Source organism: Doryrhamphus excisus, linkage group LG8 (genome assembly GCF_037039965.1).
Source record: "Doryrhamphus excisus strain RoL-2023G ecotype Guam linkage group LG8, RoL_Dexc_Guam_v1.1, whole genome shotgun sequence".
Lineage (NCBI taxonomy): Eukaryota > Metazoa > Chordata > Actinopteri > Syngnathiformes > Syngnathidae > Doryrhamphus > Doryrhamphus excisus.
The window spans coordinates 17,294,433-17,313,176 of NC_136364.1; the positions used below are offsets into that span (position 1 = coordinate 17,294,433).

Consider the following 18,744-nt stretch of genomic DNA (forward strand, 5'->3'; position numbering starts at 1 on the left):
CAGATAGAGGTAATGGTGCATTTTGAGCCTCATCAAACTATTCATGCGTGTGTGACGGGAAAAAAAAATGGTTAACACTGACTTTTCCCATGACAAATCAGTGCAAACCTGCAGCACATGTTTAGAATAAAGCGTCATTCTGGATACACAATTAACACACCTCTAGCGGAAATGATTCACCAGAATCGGAATAATCCACAACCATGGCATGTTGTGCTGAAATTGCAAAAGCGGAAATTTTAAATTTTAACACCCCTGAGTTTGCATAGTTTGGAACGTTGTACAATATCTCTGTGTTTCACCTGCCTTCATGCTTAAAGTCACAGTCACCTCAGTTCTGGGGGGGGGGGGGGGGGTCTACTTTTGGTCTGCCTTTGTATGGCTAAAACACTTACATTATAGGAAGTAATCGGACCCGCATTCATAGCGGTGTTAAAAATGTGACTTAGTCAATGAGTATGGCAATTCTTATGACAATTAGGATTCAAAAAGTGCATACAAATTGGCAAATTGACTTGTTTGATACCCATGTGACATAACTATGACATGCATTATATGATGCTACGTGGTTGTAGAAAGTACTGTATTTTCTGGACTATAAGTCGCTCCGGAGTATAAGTCGCACATGGCCAAAAATGTATAATTAGGTAGAAAAAAACATGCATAAGTCGCACTGGAGTATAAGTTGCATTTTTTGCAGGTAATTTATTTTACAAACTAACCAAAAACAGACATTATGTCCTCTTTGAAGGCAAGTTCTAACATTAATAAAAGAATAGAGAACAAACTGAATAGATAAATAAATAAATTATTCAGCTAAACAAAAAATAAACATGAACAGAAAAGGTGTCCAGTGTTTATGTAACATGAACATTTTTTTCATTTATAAGTCACTCTGGGGTATAAGTCGCAGGAACAGCCAACCTATGAAAAAAAGTGCAACATATAGTCCGGAAAATACTGTAAATATTTGGCAATTTTTGTATTTCCAGCAATGCAAAAATTGTGGAATCAAATATCAAATATGTACACATTGCTTAATAATATCACCTACATTTTGGTTAATTGATGGATAAAAAAAAGCTCAAATCAATCATCATCGCCCCCTCATAAAAGTGGGTGCAACCAACATTATGTGTGAAAGGGTGAAAGAGGAAACAGGACTAAAAACATTTTTCATCATTCATCGTTTCCTCTCACCTTCCAGCTTCCTCTCCCCCCCCGTCTTCCTGTTGTTATCTAAACTGTGGCTCCTCGCTTCAAGTTGCATCCTGTCTCCTGTCTTTAACCTTCCTTCTCACTCCTTTTCCTCTGCTACACTTTTATCAACAAAACAGCTACATCAACAAAACCTTCCACTCGGGAACACAAGAGGGGAAAAAGGTGAAACAATAATCGTTAAGTATCTTTTCCATCCCAGACTTCCACCTTTTAGCCCACTTTCTCTTCGTATCTGCCACTATGTTGGTTTCCCTTTCCTCTTCTCTTCTTTTGAAACGACTAGACTGAAAATACACATTTTTGTTTTTATTTGGACAAAGTAACGTAAACTCGTTCCAATTCTTCCATTATGTTCATTATTATCATACAACACATGTTCACACACTTACGTCTACTTGAGTTTGGCTTTCTCTTAGCATGAAAATGAATGGATAATAATTATCAGAACACTTATAAAGTTCTTTGAAAAATGTTTTGTAATAAAGTATGCTGGTGCAGGTTTTCTGCAGTATGTCTGCTATGTTTATGGAGTGTGTTGGAGCAAGACTTCTCATAAATCATACTCAAATACCTTTCTGTGCGGGGTGGCGTGTTGCGTCATTGCCATGTGGAAGCTGTGAGCTCCTTTGAGCTGCGTCTTCCCCCAAAGAGATGCCAATCTTTGGACACATTCATCTCCAGAGCACAGAGGAACGTTGGACTTACTCTACACAACACAAACATTACAGTACATAAATAAAAGGGAATTGACAATAATATGGGGTGTTTAGGGGTACCTGTAAATGGAGCAGCATGATGTGTATCCAAAGATGAGGCTGGCAGCTGCTCAGGTGAAAACTGGATTTGGCATACAGGCAGTAGTGGCCCTTCAAGGGGCAAGAGAATGACAGCTTGGCCACACAGCCTCGGTTTGATTCTGTAATGCAATTGAATAGTTGTTCAGATTCAAATGAACGTCTTGCTTTCTCCTATGATAAACCAAACAAATCATATTTACATATACATCAATATACATTACATTGCATCATGCAGCAAGCAGTCTTGAAACTGTATGTTGTTTTTCTCTGCATTCTCTGAGTGTTAATATTTGGATTGAGTGCGCACGAGTGCATGCACTTTTCTGTGAAATCTGTTTCCCCTAAGACAAAGGTGGGTCATTTAGCTGAGACCACCCATGACATCATATTTGCAGCATTTTGGAGCGGTTCCCAACAGGACAATCTATAAGCAAGCAAATGGAAAGGTTTATATTGCTCAATGAGGAGTGCTGATGTGTTGATTTACTCACTTTCAGTTTCATATGTATTCAATTACAAAGAGTGGAATGGAGGGGTTTGCTGTTTTTTTTACTCGTTTCCTGTTTTAAATGTGTGTATGTCTGTGTATGTTTTGTGCTCCCGGCTGCCTTTTAGTTCAAATGACATTAAGGTCAAAGGTATAGCAATAACATCCCTTCCTGTCAATCAATAGCGCGTCACTTCTTGCACGTGCATATTGTTTGATTCCTAAGTCTGACATTATACGTATATGAGTAAATCTGCTCTTCATATTCACATTAGCAGGGGACCAAGGGACAGAGGATGGAGTGTTGTGATTATACAGTAAATGTACTTTATGTTCATCCAGACCGATGATTTCCTTGTTATGTTATCTCAATTTTTACCATATCCAAGCGCTAAGATGAAAGGTAGAAACTACCCTCCATAACTGATTTCATTTTTTTTTCATTGTTGAATGGGGCTTGTATTTATGAAGAAATCGTCTGTTTCTTTTACTGATGTATGAGTCATAGCATTTCCCCCACCTCAAAATCACAAATGGTACGGCCCATTCTCATTCTGTGTGAAAGTCATATTAAGAAGAAATCATATTGAGGGAAAAGACCAAAACAATAATGATTAAACATTGCAGATGCCTTCACTCCTGAGCACCATTCTAGTAGTCCTTGTGTCTTTTTCTTAAATGACTTTCTTCAAGCTTGTGAATGGTTATAATGACCTTAGGGTTAAGAGGAAAAGCGCCACCTGCTGCTTTGGCATAAATGTGACAGCCTGAGAATGTTTTTTCATATGAGCAGATATTTATTGTGATATTGTTCTGGAAGATAAAATGTTTAAAATGTCTAAAACGTATATATTAATTACCTCACTACATTGCATTTCACCATTCTCAGATTTGCTGTTTCACATTTTTTCAATAGAATGAATATGCATTGTGTTCTGCATCCTTGTGGTGTATTAAAGTGTTATTGCATTTACTGCTGCTACCAGTAGAGGGTGTTGTATATTTATGTTGAAGGCGTGTGCCGCTCTACCTCATTTTCAGTTCATGTGCCTATACGAGCATATTAGGAACCCATACTCTTATTTTCCTTAAATTATACAAACAATGAGAATTGTTTTATTTAGGTCCCATTAGAATGGCTGTAATTTATGCAGCAATTAACATCTGGGAGTCTGTTTTAATCACGCCATTAATCACGCATCCAAACTGTATCCCTACACACTTATTTTGAGTTTAACAATCAGGTTGAAGGTGGGGGATTTCATAATTGCTGAGATCCGGTAACACAAACCTCTTAAAAGCACACATACTTAAATTGAATTACATTTAAGAAGTCTTGAGAACCAAGACAATTGGTAACTTCGGATTAAAAATAATATTTAGGTAAGAGGAAAAAGAGAAAAATGAAATCACATGTATGCCCTCTGGATGGGATTAACATCATTATTAAATTACCCCCCCCACCACAGCATAGTAATAACTCCTGTCTGGCTGAATCTTAATATATATTGTTGAGTCATAAATACTGCTACATTTTATGTGTGTGTGGTTAGTGCTTTTGGGGCCGAATAGTAGGTTAAACCAAGAGCACAGACTTATGCTTAAATATTACTCAGCCGTGAAATCCATGTGTGAACTTCTTTAACCCAAGTATTGACATTATGTTCCTTTGGATCCAAAAGGAATTCTGCATCTGGATGGAATTTTACCTCCTTTTAGCTATTAATATTACAACAGTGGGAGGTGAAGGTGGACGCAGGTGGACCCAAAGAAACCACATGCAGAGATAAACAGCATGTAAACAGCAGAGATGAACTTCTTACCTTCTATGACACACTGCTCTGGTATGGGGATGTGTTGCACCATGTCTTTACAGAACTTTCGGATCATCTCCATATTGTTTTTTAAATGGACAAAGAGTCTGTCAGCTACCCCGACTTCGTCCGACTCTTTGGTCTTCTGTCCGCTTTGACCTCTCTCGGACTCCTTGACGACTCTGTCTGGAATGGCGGCGGATGCGGGTACATTGTCTGTCAGTTTCTTCTCAGGGAGTGTCACTCCCTGGTATTCTACTGAGCTCTGCTGGCAGGGTAAAACACTGGTGAAGGTGATATCTGGACCGAGATCAACTCCGTCTGCGTCCTCCCCGCCGTCTGAGTTGATGGATCGTGAGCGCACAGCGTGAAGGGCCAAGCTCTTTGACCTTTAGCAGAACACCGTGTTAATATAGTTGATATTTTAAGTCTAAAATATCCACAGACTCCTACATTTAGATAACGTCTGCTACACTGGACACTGGGATGGTCTTCAAACAAGTAATGAAATGCAAATGAAACAGAACGGGAATTTAAAACCTTGATTCATAGTAAATTTGTTAGTGAAATGCTTCTACATTTACCGTACTATATACAGTGCACACAATTAACGTGAAATAACAAGTGCAAACAATGCACAACGATGAGCGAATTCAAGAAACAAAAGCAGCTGATGTTTGCTAAATACAAGGATGAAGAGTCTTGAACCAGTCATGATGTGCTATATATATCACTATATTGACACTTACTATGGTACCCATTATGTCATTGTATGGTCATATCACCTCATACTTTGGTACAAGGTACATTATTAAAAAAAAAAACAAAAAAAACAAACTGTATTATGGAAAGCAGGAAGTGAACAAATGTAACAGTTACTGATTGTAAAAGTACCAGATGGAGGGGTAGAATTTAATAAGCTTTGCTTCTTCCTACTCCTTTTGGATATGTGGAACTGTGAAGCATGTGATGCATTCAATTGTAATCGGATGCATGTTCAAATGAAATAAAACTATTACCATTACTATTACCAAGTAACCAAGTAACAAGTGGGTTTGCTACCCACCTGTTGAATCTCATCTCTCGTTGCTCTTCCCTCACTGCATGGCTCAGGCTGTATCTCCGCTGGGGGGTCGGAGAGTCCTCCTGCACCTGCATCTCACCTCCAGCCTTCACCTGTTGCCGCTGTTGAGACCCCCCTCGCCTACTTCCCCCTTGAAGGGACGCAGTGGATGATGGCGATGGCTCCACTCCATTTTCGCTGTAACACACACGGAAAGCAGCATATTTAATAAAAATGTGCTATAAAGGTGATGGTGTCATTTGTGTAGTTTATTCACATTCTGGCTGACATTTTAGTATTTCTAACTGTCTGGCTCAAGTTCTCAGTCTGTCACCTTCTGAGCTCCCACTTCTGGCAGTATTTGTTCTTTTTATACACAGCCAATTATTTCCTCCATCCAAAGTAGTTCATAACAATCATGACTAGAGCAGCTCTCAGGTTAGCACAGAACACTGCCAAAACTGAACCTTGAATAAAAGTGAAAAAAATTATGTGCCATCGTATTTGTTTTTGTATGTTTGCCGGTCAGTTACCGGGTTCATGGTTCATAGAGGACAACGTAAGATGATAGAACCATGCCATTTTCTTATAATATAAGGAAATGACAGTACGTATATAAGGCTTATATGGTGTAGGCACAATGGTTGGAACAACACAACGAGAAAAAAAAAACATATTTCCTTAATAAAAACCACTGAGCCCTGTTTTTGTGTTTGTTTGTTTATCTACCATTGTAATTCCTAGTTCCGAGCGATGCTTAATCAGACCATACCATTTTACATTCTGTGATGGTGAGAACGCTTCCATTATGACTCAAAAGGATCACAGAAGATGATGCAGGACATCAGGGTCGTACCATTTTTGAATCTGGGATGGTGAGAAGAAAAATCACTGAGTGCCACGTTTGTGTTTGGCTTGTTTGTCCGTATGTTAGCTAGCAAGCTACTTCCTGGTTCACAGAGGATGTTGCAGGACATCAGGGTTGTACCATTTTTGAATCTGGAATGGCGGGAACACTTCCATTATAACTCAAAATGCCAAGAAAAATCACAGAGTTCCATGTTTGTGTTTGGCTTTTTTGTCCGTATGTTAGCTAGCAAGCTACTTCCTGGTTCACAGAGGATGATGCAGGACATCAGGGTTGTACCATTTTTAATCTGGGATGGTGAGAACACTTCCATTATGACTCAAAAGGCCAAAAAAAATCACCAAGTGCCATGTTTGTGCTTGGCTTGTTTGTCCGTATGTTAGCTAGCAAGCTACTTCCTGGTTCACAGAGTACGATATAGGACCTCAGGGTCGTACCATTTATGAATCCGGAATGGTGGGAACGCTTCCATTATGACTCAAACAACAAATAGAGAAAATTAATTCCTCTACAAAAAGAAAAAAAAACACTGAGCACCAACTGTGTTCTTTTTTTCCTGTATGTTAGCTAACAATCTACTAAGATGCAAAACAGGACCATACCATTCCGCTCCAGCAAGACTCAACAGGGGAAAGGACAAAAAAGGCTTGGATTTGCATCAAGCTCTGAATGAACTCTTTTAATGACTCTAACCTTTGCGCTACGACCATTCAAAGAGGTAAAAACAACTTCCAACAAAAGGTCTGCCAACCTGCACTTTTTTTTTGTTTTCCTTTCTCTCTGCTACAGGTTTGTCTTACCACCCACCCTTCTTCATCATCATCTGACGTGTTCCAACGCAGAAGACCCCAAGCAAAGCCTTTAATCTTGAACACAATGTCCTTGTGTATCACGGGATTGTGTGTGTATGTGTGTGTCATCCTCCCACATGCATACAAACACACAAACACATGTTTACCCCACCCGAGTGTGCTTCTACGTACATTCATTCTGAAGCACCGCACGCACTTTATGCAACACAGTGCATAAATATGACTTGAAAAACAGAGCACACAACAAACAAAAGTGTGTGGTAATAATCAGATCTGATTTTGTTTAATAATTCACACGTTTTCCCTCCCCACAAACAAACAACCCAAAACTTTTCTCAGCGTTGTCTGACTAACCGACCAAAAGACGACACCACGTAGGCCCTGCAAATCAGTCAGTGATGAGTCAGGATGAACTCCGACATTTAATATATAAATATACAATAATATAAGAGATTCAAAAGACACATGCAAAAATGTTGACGTAATATTTTACTGGCCACTACATGTCAATAATGTTACTGTAATGTTTGGTTAGGCAGACAATTACCAGACTTGCTAAAGGTTGTACTTTTGTTTTGTTTTTTAAGGTCCAACCAGGCACAATAATGAAAATAAATTATTATCAAAATGCCTCATAAAAACACGTGCTACTGTTGCGTTCACAACCCTTGGCAAGATGACACTCAACTCAACCAAGTCTCTAACATTTCTTCCTGTCCGTCACTTGCTCTGCTCCCCGAGGGAACACATTTATTTCAACACAGAAGCACAGCTCTTTTATTATTATTATATATGCAATAAATGGCTTATTTACTCTTATTATATCTACTATATTGGGTAATATGTGTTTAAAGGTGATTATGGGTTGCTATTCCCTGTCTAGATGAGAAAAACTACGGCCATATTGTTTGGTCTAGAGACGGTGCCACTGAAGAAAAGACAGGAAGCAGAACTGGAGGTAGCAAAGATGAGGATGCTGAGGTTCTCATTAGGAGTGACCAGGATGAATAGGATCAGGAAGGAGTACATCAGAGGGACATTACACGTTAGAGGCCTTGGAGATAAAGTCAGAGAGGCCAGACTGAGATGGTTGGGACAAAGGAGACATAGTGAATATATTGGTAGAAGGATGCTGTGTTAAGGAGCTACCAGGTAGGAGGCGTAGAGTAAGACTAAAGAGGAGGTTTATGGAAGGAGGACATGAGGGTAGTTGGTGTGAGAGAGACAAAAGCAGATGATAGGTTTGGATAGAGGAGATTGATTTTCTGTGGTGACCCCTGAAGGGAAAAGTCTAAAGAGAAAGACCATTTCCTGTCTAGATGACTCCCATGATGTTAAAAAACATACTTTGAAGGTTGTTTATATGTTTTCAAGGAACAAGGAACTGCTGTACATACATTTTAGCAACAATAAACAGTATGTGTTCAAAAAGTTTGGTGAGTTCCCAGTTATTGAAGCCTGCAAAAAGCTGTCACTAAGAACAAAAAGCTAATTTGCATCTAAACAAAAGCCCAAAATTAAAATGTTTGTATGTGTGTCATGACTATTCTTACCTGCAGCGTGTGGTGGTGTTTTCCTCAAGGCGCCTCCCCAGTAGTTTGGCAATGGCGGCGAACGAGTTGCTCAGCCGGTACAGGTCTTTCCCATAGCCTCCGAGCACAGAAGGATAACGGTCTGTCAGAGCTCGGATCTCCAGCAGCAGCGTGTGGTGAAAAGCGTGCTCCATGTTGCCCAGAAGGGACACCAGGTAGACCAAAGAACTGTGTGCATGTGTCTGAAAAAAATGTAAAACATTTAGAAAATAGATTAGAACTAATGGTTCTGGTGAAGAAAAGTTGCATTGCAACTTCCAAATCTTACCTAAAATTACCTTCCTAATTATGAATAAATATAAACACATGGACTTGGCACAAACTGCTCTCTTTTACTGCTTCTGCAGAATAAACTTCATCCAACATTAATGCAGCCTTATCACTTTTGTCACACAATAGCAATTGGCATAATTTACCATTTGATGCATATGTGTTCTATTTTCACAGAGGGGAAAACCTCTTGCGTGCTGGCAGTCACACTGCATGATTACCCCCCTGTACTGGATCTAATAACAAAGTGAGAGTGGAGCAGAGGTGGTAGGATTTCATGTCAGCTCTCTTGCAACGTTCAGTCCAAATAAGACCCCCTTTTTGTTGACAAAAAACCGATCAAAGAAAAAAAAAAGTTTCTACTAAGCTGTCCACTGTGGGAAAATAAACACTGTGCAGGAGTCTTCAAAACAGATTAAGTTTAAGAAATAAATCACACTAAAAAAACAACGATGTGAAAAGTAAAATAGTGGTTAAACTATTATGTAATTAAAGTCAAAATGGAAGCTGTAACAGAGGGCAGTTTGGGACAGCAATTACAAAGTTATTGCAAAAATACGTGTTAGCTCACGAGACGACACACTACACAAGATTGGGTCTATGTGAAGAAGAAAAGAAGATATTTTTTATTTTTTTAAATTATTTTTTTAAAGAAAATTACAATGAAAAAAATGTAAAATAAATATACAACAATATGTTGATATCTACTAATTTTTTAAATATAATTTCAATTAATACCAAACCATTAATCACCACCAAATTTTTATCTAACACTGCTTAGCTGTGACCAATGACTACGAGTAGTCATTGACATGAATAACTGTAATGAAAATGCAAATAGGCACTAAAAAAAAAATGGGATGCCAGACGCTGCATCCCATAGACTTTTTGCCTATGCATCTGTTGACTGTTCAGTCGCCTCAAAGTCTGGAATGAAATCCCTGTAGTCTTCCACTTCTAAGACAACCTCCTCTATCTCTGGTTTAACTTCAGTGCTCTCTTCATCTTGTTCTAAAATCTGGTCCAGAGCCTCTGTGACGGTGAACCGCATGGTCAGTCGCCTACTCGTGCAAAGAGTAAAAAGAGTGCATGGTAAACATCAAGCTATATTTTGGGGGTCTGTATATTTATCAAGTTGTAAATCTAAGATTTGGAAGATTAACTATGGTATATAAACAGGAAAATATACCTCAAAGTTTGAATAAAATAATACAAATTTACACAGTTACACCTGAAAGCCAGGGCATCTATTTACCTCCATAAGGGGTCGGCAACCTTTACTATCAAAAAGGTCATTTTGCCTCCTCTTCCAGTAAAGAAATAGTCTGTAAAAGTGACGTGGATGAGGTTCACAACATCTGGGTAGTGCAAGAGAGGTTGTGGTTAAGATGTTGGTCTCACAGTCAGACCCATTGCCCATGGGTGTGTGAATGGTTCTTTGCCTATACTGTGTGCTCTGCAATTGGCTGGCGACCAGTCCGAGGTGTGCCTTCTCTAGTCAGCTGGGATAGGCTCCGGTATAAACTGGTCTTGGGCGGGTAATTGAATAGAGGCATTAATTGCAGAACAATAAACCGCACAAATTCTGCATATTTTTACCGTGTTTTCCCCGACTTGTGTAACCCTGTATAACCCTGTCCAAAAACATAAAGCAGCATCCATTGCTACATGTTAGACAAACCTGAATGATTAATGGCAAGAATGTAGTTGTTGCATAGTTTGGGCATGTTTCACAAGCACTCTCTGTGGGGTAATAACATCATGTGGAGATGTTAAAGCTACCAGTAAGAATTCAAGTCAGTAGAGATGCACACAGCACGCCGTAGAGGTATTTAGGAGTCTCTGGGGTACAGCATACAAATTGCTTGTTTGTGGTGAAAATACAATTATCACGAGAATGTGTACTGAAGGGCTTAATGATTTCATATTTGACTTTGTGCTTGAATGCATGCAGGTTTTGCACCATATGCAGAGCTTACCAGCATTTTGGTCATGGTAATGGTTTTATTTCATTTGAACATGCATCAGATTACAATTGATAATCAGTTCACTGTTCCACATGTCCAAAAGTAGTAGGAAGAAGCAAAGCTTATTAAATCCTACCCCTCCACTTGGTACTTTTACAATCAGTAACTGTCACATTTGTTCACTTCCTGCTTTCCATAATACAGTTCAAGTTTTTTTTTGTTTTTTTTAAATGGTGATATGACCATACAATGACATAATGGGTACCATAGTAACTGTCAATATAGTGACTAACACTGTCATCACGTGACCCCATCTAGCTGTCTAGTCATTGTCTACATCCTGTATATGTACATCCTGTTCAGGGTCATAGGTGAGCGGGAGCCTATTCCAGCTGACATTGAACATTGTAAACTAGTCACCGGTCAATCACAGATAAACAAAACAACCATTCACTGAGCGGAGACTGAATCCATGCTCTCTGTATGGATGTCAAGCAAGTGACGCAGTAACTTATTAGTGACTTATCACATGAGCCTATCACAGATAAGGATTAACGGTGACTAGTTGGAATGTTTATGTAAAATAACTGTCTTGTGTTTTCCAGAATATGTGCTGCAAAGATAAGAGATGCAAGGGTAGGATAAATATACAAGGGGATTCAGACGGTTATTAACCTGCTAATTCCTTTGCAGATGAAATCTGGCAAACTGGAGACCTGGAGATTGACCTCAGAACATTTGAATGGATCAGTACCTTGTATATGTTATCTTTTTTTTTTTTTTTTCTGGACTCCCTGATAATATTGCAAAATTAAGGTGACTTATTCAGACCAAACAAATAACAAGCTCGGTAACTCAATACAGTTGAACTCCTTTAGGAGCCAGAAATGTTTTGCAATCAGGTAGAAAGAGAGAAAGAGAATGAGTGTGTGTGTGCGTGTGGATCGGGGATGGGGGGATGGGGGCAAAAACCTACAGGAGGCACTCCGCACTGCCACCACCGGGAGGTCTCTGCAGAGTAATTTCCCAGAAAAAAACTTTTTTGCCAAATGGATCCAATGTGAAGAAACACAGTACACAAAGGTCCAACTAACTACGTAACTATGTGTGTGTGTGTGTGCTGGAATTGACGCCTTCAGCGGATGTTTCAAAACTTGTGTGTGTGTGTGATCGCACGCGTGCGTTCATCATAGTCATGCTTTATTTTCCCTTTGTGCTCATTTTCACAAATTGTCAGTTAACTGCTTTAAATGGGCCCCGAAGGGAAAAAGAGAGTGGAGGAAATGGTAACACCCCCATCATTTCTCACGTACACACACACACACAATAATCATGGACTGACTCATGCACAACATGAGGTCTGCACAACAGAAGCTTAAGTTGTACTACACACCATATTTCATTTAAATTCTACCCAATGCCATTCAAATTGTGACACATCAAAGTATGCAAGGATGCAACCATGCTATCAATTGAATTAATTTGCTTCTAAACTTTACTTGTGAATGAGTGTGTGTGTTTGTACCTCACTGATGATGCCCACAGCACCATGGATTTTGGCCACGTGACCCAAGAGAGCAGGCCATTGTTGTCCCACAGTCCTGAGCTTTGGCAGAGAGCTGACCAGCGAGGAGGGGCTGGCTTGAGACACGTCCACCAAAGCGCTTAATATGGCCTCAATCAGAGACTTGTTGCCGATGTAACCGACCAGGACAGGTACCTGGGGGCTCAACATCTGAAAACAGAGTTGCGGTCAAACTTTTTTTGTCATGACAGCAGCAAGAATTAGGTGGTTGTCTCTTTAAGAAGTGAAAAGTGAAGCGAGATGAACTGTGTGCTGACTGATGATAAACAAAGACATGACTGTAGGACCGTCTGGAAACAGTTCATCCTCATTATCCGCAGCTAGACTGGACTGGATTTGACCATTGCAGAACCCCCCCCCTCTCCGCCCCATGCTATTGAAGTCACTTCATCTGAATAATCACCAAATCCTCTGGGATTTTGAATATTTTCATATACACAGTGTCTAAATTATACTGTTTTATACTGTTTCTTTAAGAATAAATAAACCTCACCAATGGATGCTGCTCTGCCACCATTTGAAGCAGTCTCATCAGGTGCTGTTGTTCGGCAGAATCCAACTGTGACATCATAGCGGTGAGTTTACCAAGGTGACAGTGGATGACATCAGGTTGTCTGGGGTAGACTGACGGAAGCACACGAAGCAGCATGGCGTTCCCTGTTGACAGACAGAAGTACAGTAGATTTGGGTTTTAAAAGCGACATGAAGTATTAGTTACACCTGTTTGGAAAAGCAATTGATGATTCCCCATTTGTAAGGGACATGTATATGTGAAAAGGGGATCCCTACTGTGTAATGAAGGTATTTGCTCAATTTTGCTAGCTAAAGATAAAAGCAAAGGATACTTTGGATATAAAGGATACACACACTCACAAAAAAAAGAGGACTAACGTGACAACTGACAGTTAAGGTGGAAACATCGAGTACGCATATGACAGCTTGCTTTGCAACAAAGGAAAAGCAGAATGTTCCAGATGTCCTGATGCCCCTGCAAAGGATCGAAACAAAAGGAGAAACATCATGAAAGCGGTTTTAAGCAAGGGCAGTGGCGAAAGCTGATTGGTCCAAGACTCCAGCCTCAGGACTCCAGCCTCGAGTGTATAAAAGACCAGACAGGGAAAGAAAGGGTGTTTTTTTGCAGCTGCGCTGTAATAAGACCCGCTTACTTGTAGGCATACAGGGACTGCAGATAAGCCTGGACGTCTGTATTAGGTATTGTTGTCAGGAATAAATAATCTGGTTCTCATTCTATAATTTTATATAAGTTCTTTAAGATTCCCTTATCCCTTATTTATTTGAAACCCCACTTAGAGTCCTCAGGGTATCATATCTTTGTGAAGAAGAACATGTGAAGATGTGCAATGAAGCGTGCCTTTTATTTTTTTTTACAAAGCTCGGAAAATTTCTTGCAAATTGTAGCAAACAAGTGAGAAAAATGATAGATTTCTCACATTAATATTAAAACATCATATACTGCATACAGTATATCATATCTGAACAAACAGTTGTTGGTGACAGTTGAAAAGGCAGGAAATATTGTACATGAAATGAATATTGGGGTTTGACAGAATATATCACAGATGTTATGGGGTCTGTGACAGATTACAGTGCAGATGTTTGAGGATTTATTGTCATGGCAATTTTTCCTCAATCTGCTTTACAGATGCGACCTTCAAAGATAAACAAAAAGAAATGTAGGGAAGTCATTTTTGTGAGACTATACTCAGTTCAAGTTCCAAGACGACAATAAGACTTTTTATGATTTTGCAATTTGGCATTTGCCATCCCATTTATATGTATGTAATATGTACGTATATATACGTATATTTACTGTATATATATTTTTTAGTATATTTTCTTGTTGGAAAATTGAGATTGAGACAAAATAAACACCCCTGAGAGATTGATGAACTGTAAATAATGAAAAGAATATACATTCTTGTTAGATGTTACATCACATTTATATGTAATATGTATATATATTTACTGTATATATATATATTTGTATATTTTCTTGTTGGAAAATTGAGATTGAGACAAAATAAACACCCCTGAAAAGTTGATGAACTGTAAATACTGAAAAGAATATACATTTTTGTTAGATGTTATATCCCATTTATGTGTAATATGTATATATATTTACTGTATATATATATATTTTTAGTATATTTTCTTGTTGGAAAATTGAGATTGAGACAAAATAAACCCCCCTGAGAAGTTGATCAACTGTAAATACTGAAAAGAATATACATTTTTGTTAGATGTTACATCCCATTTATATGTAATATGTATATATATTTACTGTATATATATTTTTTAGTATATTTTCTTGTTGGAAAATTGAGATTGAGACAAAATAAACACCCCTGAGAGGTTGATGAACTGTAAATACTGAAAAGAATGTACATTTTTGTTAGATGTTACATAGACAGGATAAGTAGGACCACAACACGATGACGCATACGGAAGTTATGAGTCATCTTAACCAGAGTTTACTGTATATCATGCGCTTGTAGACGTGCATAAGCAAGTTCCCCATAAATATCGAGAGGATGCATCAGTGGTAATCCTGATGCCCACTTCCTCCTCCAGTAAACTTATGACAGTTCCAGACATTTGCAGCACATACAGAGAGAACGTTTTTATGACCCTAAGGCTTAAGTTGAAGCATTTACAGGATTCTTCTAAGGAATTTTAAAGGTTCGCAGAAGAACACACTGTGGGGGATTTAAAGAGTTATACTACTGTACCCTGAGGCCTGCACACATGTAAACACATGGAAAGCATATGGGAACATAAGCATACATGACTCTATAATATATACTGAGAAATATTTTACAATATAGAGATTTTAAGCTGAACATACAATGAAATAGTTGTTTGATTTGTTTTTATTTACAGTTCTATGTGTTCATGTTCTATGTATGAAGCATTGCAGCAATGGTACAAAATGACGATAATGGACTTTTGGGGATAAATGTATACAATTTATACAAGAAATGCAGGAATTAATGTATATGTACTGTATGTGTACGTCAATTTTGAAATAATTGTATATTGTATGTATTAACAGCTGTATGGTCAGTGAGTGGCGGCACGGTGGTCGAGTGGTTAGCGTGCAGACCTCCACCCTTGGCCATCTCTGTGTGGAGTTTGCATGTTCTCCCCGTGCATGCGTGGGTTTTCTCCAGGTACTCTGGTTTCCTCCCACATTCCAAAAACATGCTAGGTTAATTGGTGACTCCAAATTGTCCATAGGTATGAATGTGAGTGTGAATGGTTGTTTGTCTATATGTGCCCTGTGATTGGCTGGGTGTACCAGGGTGTACCCCGCCTCTCGCCCAAAGACAGCTGGGATAGGCTCCAGCACCCCCTGCGACTCTCGTGAGGAAAAAGCGGTAGAAAATGAATGAATGAATGGTCAGCGAGTGGTTAGCGCGCAGGCCTCACAGCTAGGAGACCCGAGTTCAATTCCACCCTCAGTGGTAATGAATGGTAATCCGGCATGAATAACTGGGAGTCAAAGTCAACTCATATTTCACTGTCAGTTATTTTTGTGTATTGCGTTTGTGTTTTAAATGAGCTAAATCATTGTTTAAGCCACAGGGTTCAAAGCGTGTGAAAATAGTTATAGTTTACATTCAGGAACTTATGGTATCTTGTATTTTTATTATGATCCAGTATTAAATTATTCTATTACAATTACGTACACCAGAAGTAGTTGACATCAGTCATCTGCTTTCCTGCGGCAGTTTATTTATTCGCAACTGGATTCAAACTGTGACTGTCCCAGAGCCTAGCAATTAATAACATATGAACCTGAATCTAATTCTACCTTTGTGTTTAAGACTAAGAAAGACTAAGTAAAGAAAAGTGAGCAGTGCCCCAACCTGTGAGAGAGGGGAGACGGTGAGTAATGCGTCGTTGGTGGCAGCCTGAATGTCGTAATCAGATATTACTGCTGCTGCTCCGACACACACACACAGGGAGGGGGGTACAGGTAATGGAAGACGAGGGAGGGATTGATTTTTGCCCCTTGCAGAGTTTGTGTGTGTGTGTGTGAATATTTTGCGGTTTCTCAATGACTTCATTGTTTTTCTGCACTCTTGTTTCTTTGTCTTTATTTGTAGACCTCTACAAGTGTGTTTATTTTGTTGAATATTTAGGTGCATCACATGTGTAGAATCTGCATGTTAGCTTGTGTGTGAATGTGTGTGCTTTTGTGTGTTTGTTCCAGCGGATGGAACTAATGACTTCCTCCTGGGATTTTAGGATTTGGCTGCTCTGAACTGCCTGCCTGTGTCTTTTCCTTCGTGTATAAATGCCCGTTATCTGGTGGGGGGAACAGGATGGACCCATTTTGTGTCAGAAAGCCTTGTTTGATCATAAACTTTTAAACATAAAGCCGGGATGTTTATTGTATTTATGAAAGAATGCAAAAAGATGGGGCGTTTATTGGCGAGAGGTTGACAACATACATACATAATAAGCAAGTCATTTTTTGTTCAAAATGACTTCAAAAGTCCCGCATGGATTTGGGTGAAATTTTATGTGATTTTCAGAAATGTGATATGGAAGAACGGATTCAATTCCGGGGGTGATCCAGATCACCGTCTGACTCCAGAAATATTTGAAAGAATTCTTTAACATTGCGCGATCAGACCATTGTCAGCATTTGTGCATATGAATCAACAAAAAATGATCAGAACACTTGGAATAAAAAGTTTCCAACAGGTCCTACAAAATATCAAAGACTGCTACAAAAATGATTTTGATGTGAATCACAATTTGTTCTGCTTTCCCTTAGCACTTAACTTATCTAGTTTTAACTGTAATAGTGATTTGGAGCACCTGAGAAAGTAGAAAAGAAAATGTATTTCTCTTCCACCACATTGTCATTAACAAGTGCACAACACAGCAACAACAGAACCAATGTTGTAGTACCAGTAGGACGCAAACTGCTCAGCCAGCGTTAATAAGGACAAAGGAAATCAATGTAAACAAAAGTCAAGTGTAACACACATAAGTTTCACACCAACTGCTGATATTTATAATATTAAAATGCAAACAGAACTAGATAGATCTGTTCTATGTCACAACGTCCATATCTAACTGTTCTACTTTGAGCTATTTGCGGTTTTACCTTAATTGTCCGGCAGCCCACAGTCATGCATTCATAGGCGGCGGCCATTGAGTCAAGTCTCAGCATGTCACAGTTGCTATGACAATGTGTAAATTAGGTGTTAGAGACATATTTGAAGTGTAGGCGGTTGACTTCCCGACAGTGGTAAGTAACTCACAGTGTCGCTTGGTCGTGAATGACCAAGTTTTCAAGTTCACTGACTCAGCAGTATGGAGTTCTGACAAATGTCCCATTGTGCTGCATCATAATTAAGTCACCATCACTTGAGAGAAAACCTTTCATTCATAGATATACCCTACAGAGAGCTGCTGCTATGGAGGTGAAAAGGAAAGAATGGCTCATTGAGACTCAAATGGAAACTATTAGGGCAGGATGGTGGCACACGTGGGTAGCATGCATGCCTTACAGCCAGGCGGTTCTGGAATGAATCCAGGTACGGTCTTTCCTCATTGCATTGCCTTATGATTTTTTTTTCAAAAATTAATTAATTAATAAATGACTGCTGTTTTGTGGTTGACTATGAACTATTATTAGTCAAAAAATATTGACCAATAATAATAGCCTTGGGCGGCACGGCGGTCGAGTGATTAGCGCTCAGACCTCACAGCTAGGAGACCAGGGTTCAATTCCACCCTCGGCCATCTCTGTGTGGAGTTTGCATGTTCTCCCTGTGCATGCGTGGGTTTTTTCCGGGTACTCCGGTTTCCTCCCACATTCCAAAAACATGCTAGGTTAATTGGGGACTCCAAATTGTCCATAGGTATAAATGTGAGTGTGAATGGTTGTTTGTCTATATGTGCCCTGTGATTGGCTGGCCCGTCAGTGTCATTTTACTGTCTCCAACTTATGACCCCCAATGGACCAAAACCGCCTCTCGCCCGGAGACAGCTGGGATAGGCTCCAGCACCCCCGCGACCCTTGTGAGGAAAAGCAGTAGAAAATGAATGAATGAATGAATAATTAATTATTAAATGACTGCTGTTTTGTGGTTGACTATGAACTATTATTAGTCAAAAAATATATATATATTTTTTTTTTACAATAACTATGGGACCTGGTGTTGCCATCAGAGAATTGATGAAAAGCGGAAGTTATATATGTGCCCTGTGATTGGCCGGCCACCAG

At 39.2% G+C, this 18,744-nt stretch overlaps 1 protein-coding gene across 1 annotated transcript in view; it reads right to left on the reverse strand.

Annotated features, from left to right (window-relative positions):
• Positions 1 to 18,744, reverse strand: part of veph1 (ventricular zone expressed PH domain-containing 1) — a 55,769-nt gene that overhangs the window by 11,417 nt on the left and 25,608 nt on the right. The window contains exons 5-11 of the mRNA XM_058080026.2: positions 12,970 to 13,133; positions 12,417 to 12,626; positions 8,616 to 8,836; positions 5,386 to 5,580; positions 4,329 to 4,708; positions 1,998 to 2,137; positions 1,793 to 1,927 (exon numbers count right to left, since the gene is read on the reverse strand). Coding sequence (XP_057936009.2) covers positions 1,793 to 1,927; positions 1,998 to 2,137; positions 4,329 to 4,708; positions 5,386 to 5,580; positions 8,616 to 8,836; positions 12,417 to 12,626; positions 12,970 to 13,133 — 1,445 coding nt within the window. The remainder of the gene's footprint in view (positions 1 to 1,792; positions 1,928 to 1,997; positions 2,138 to 4,328; positions 4,709 to 5,385; positions 5,581 to 8,615; positions 8,837 to 12,416; positions 12,627 to 12,969; positions 13,134 to 18,744) is intronic.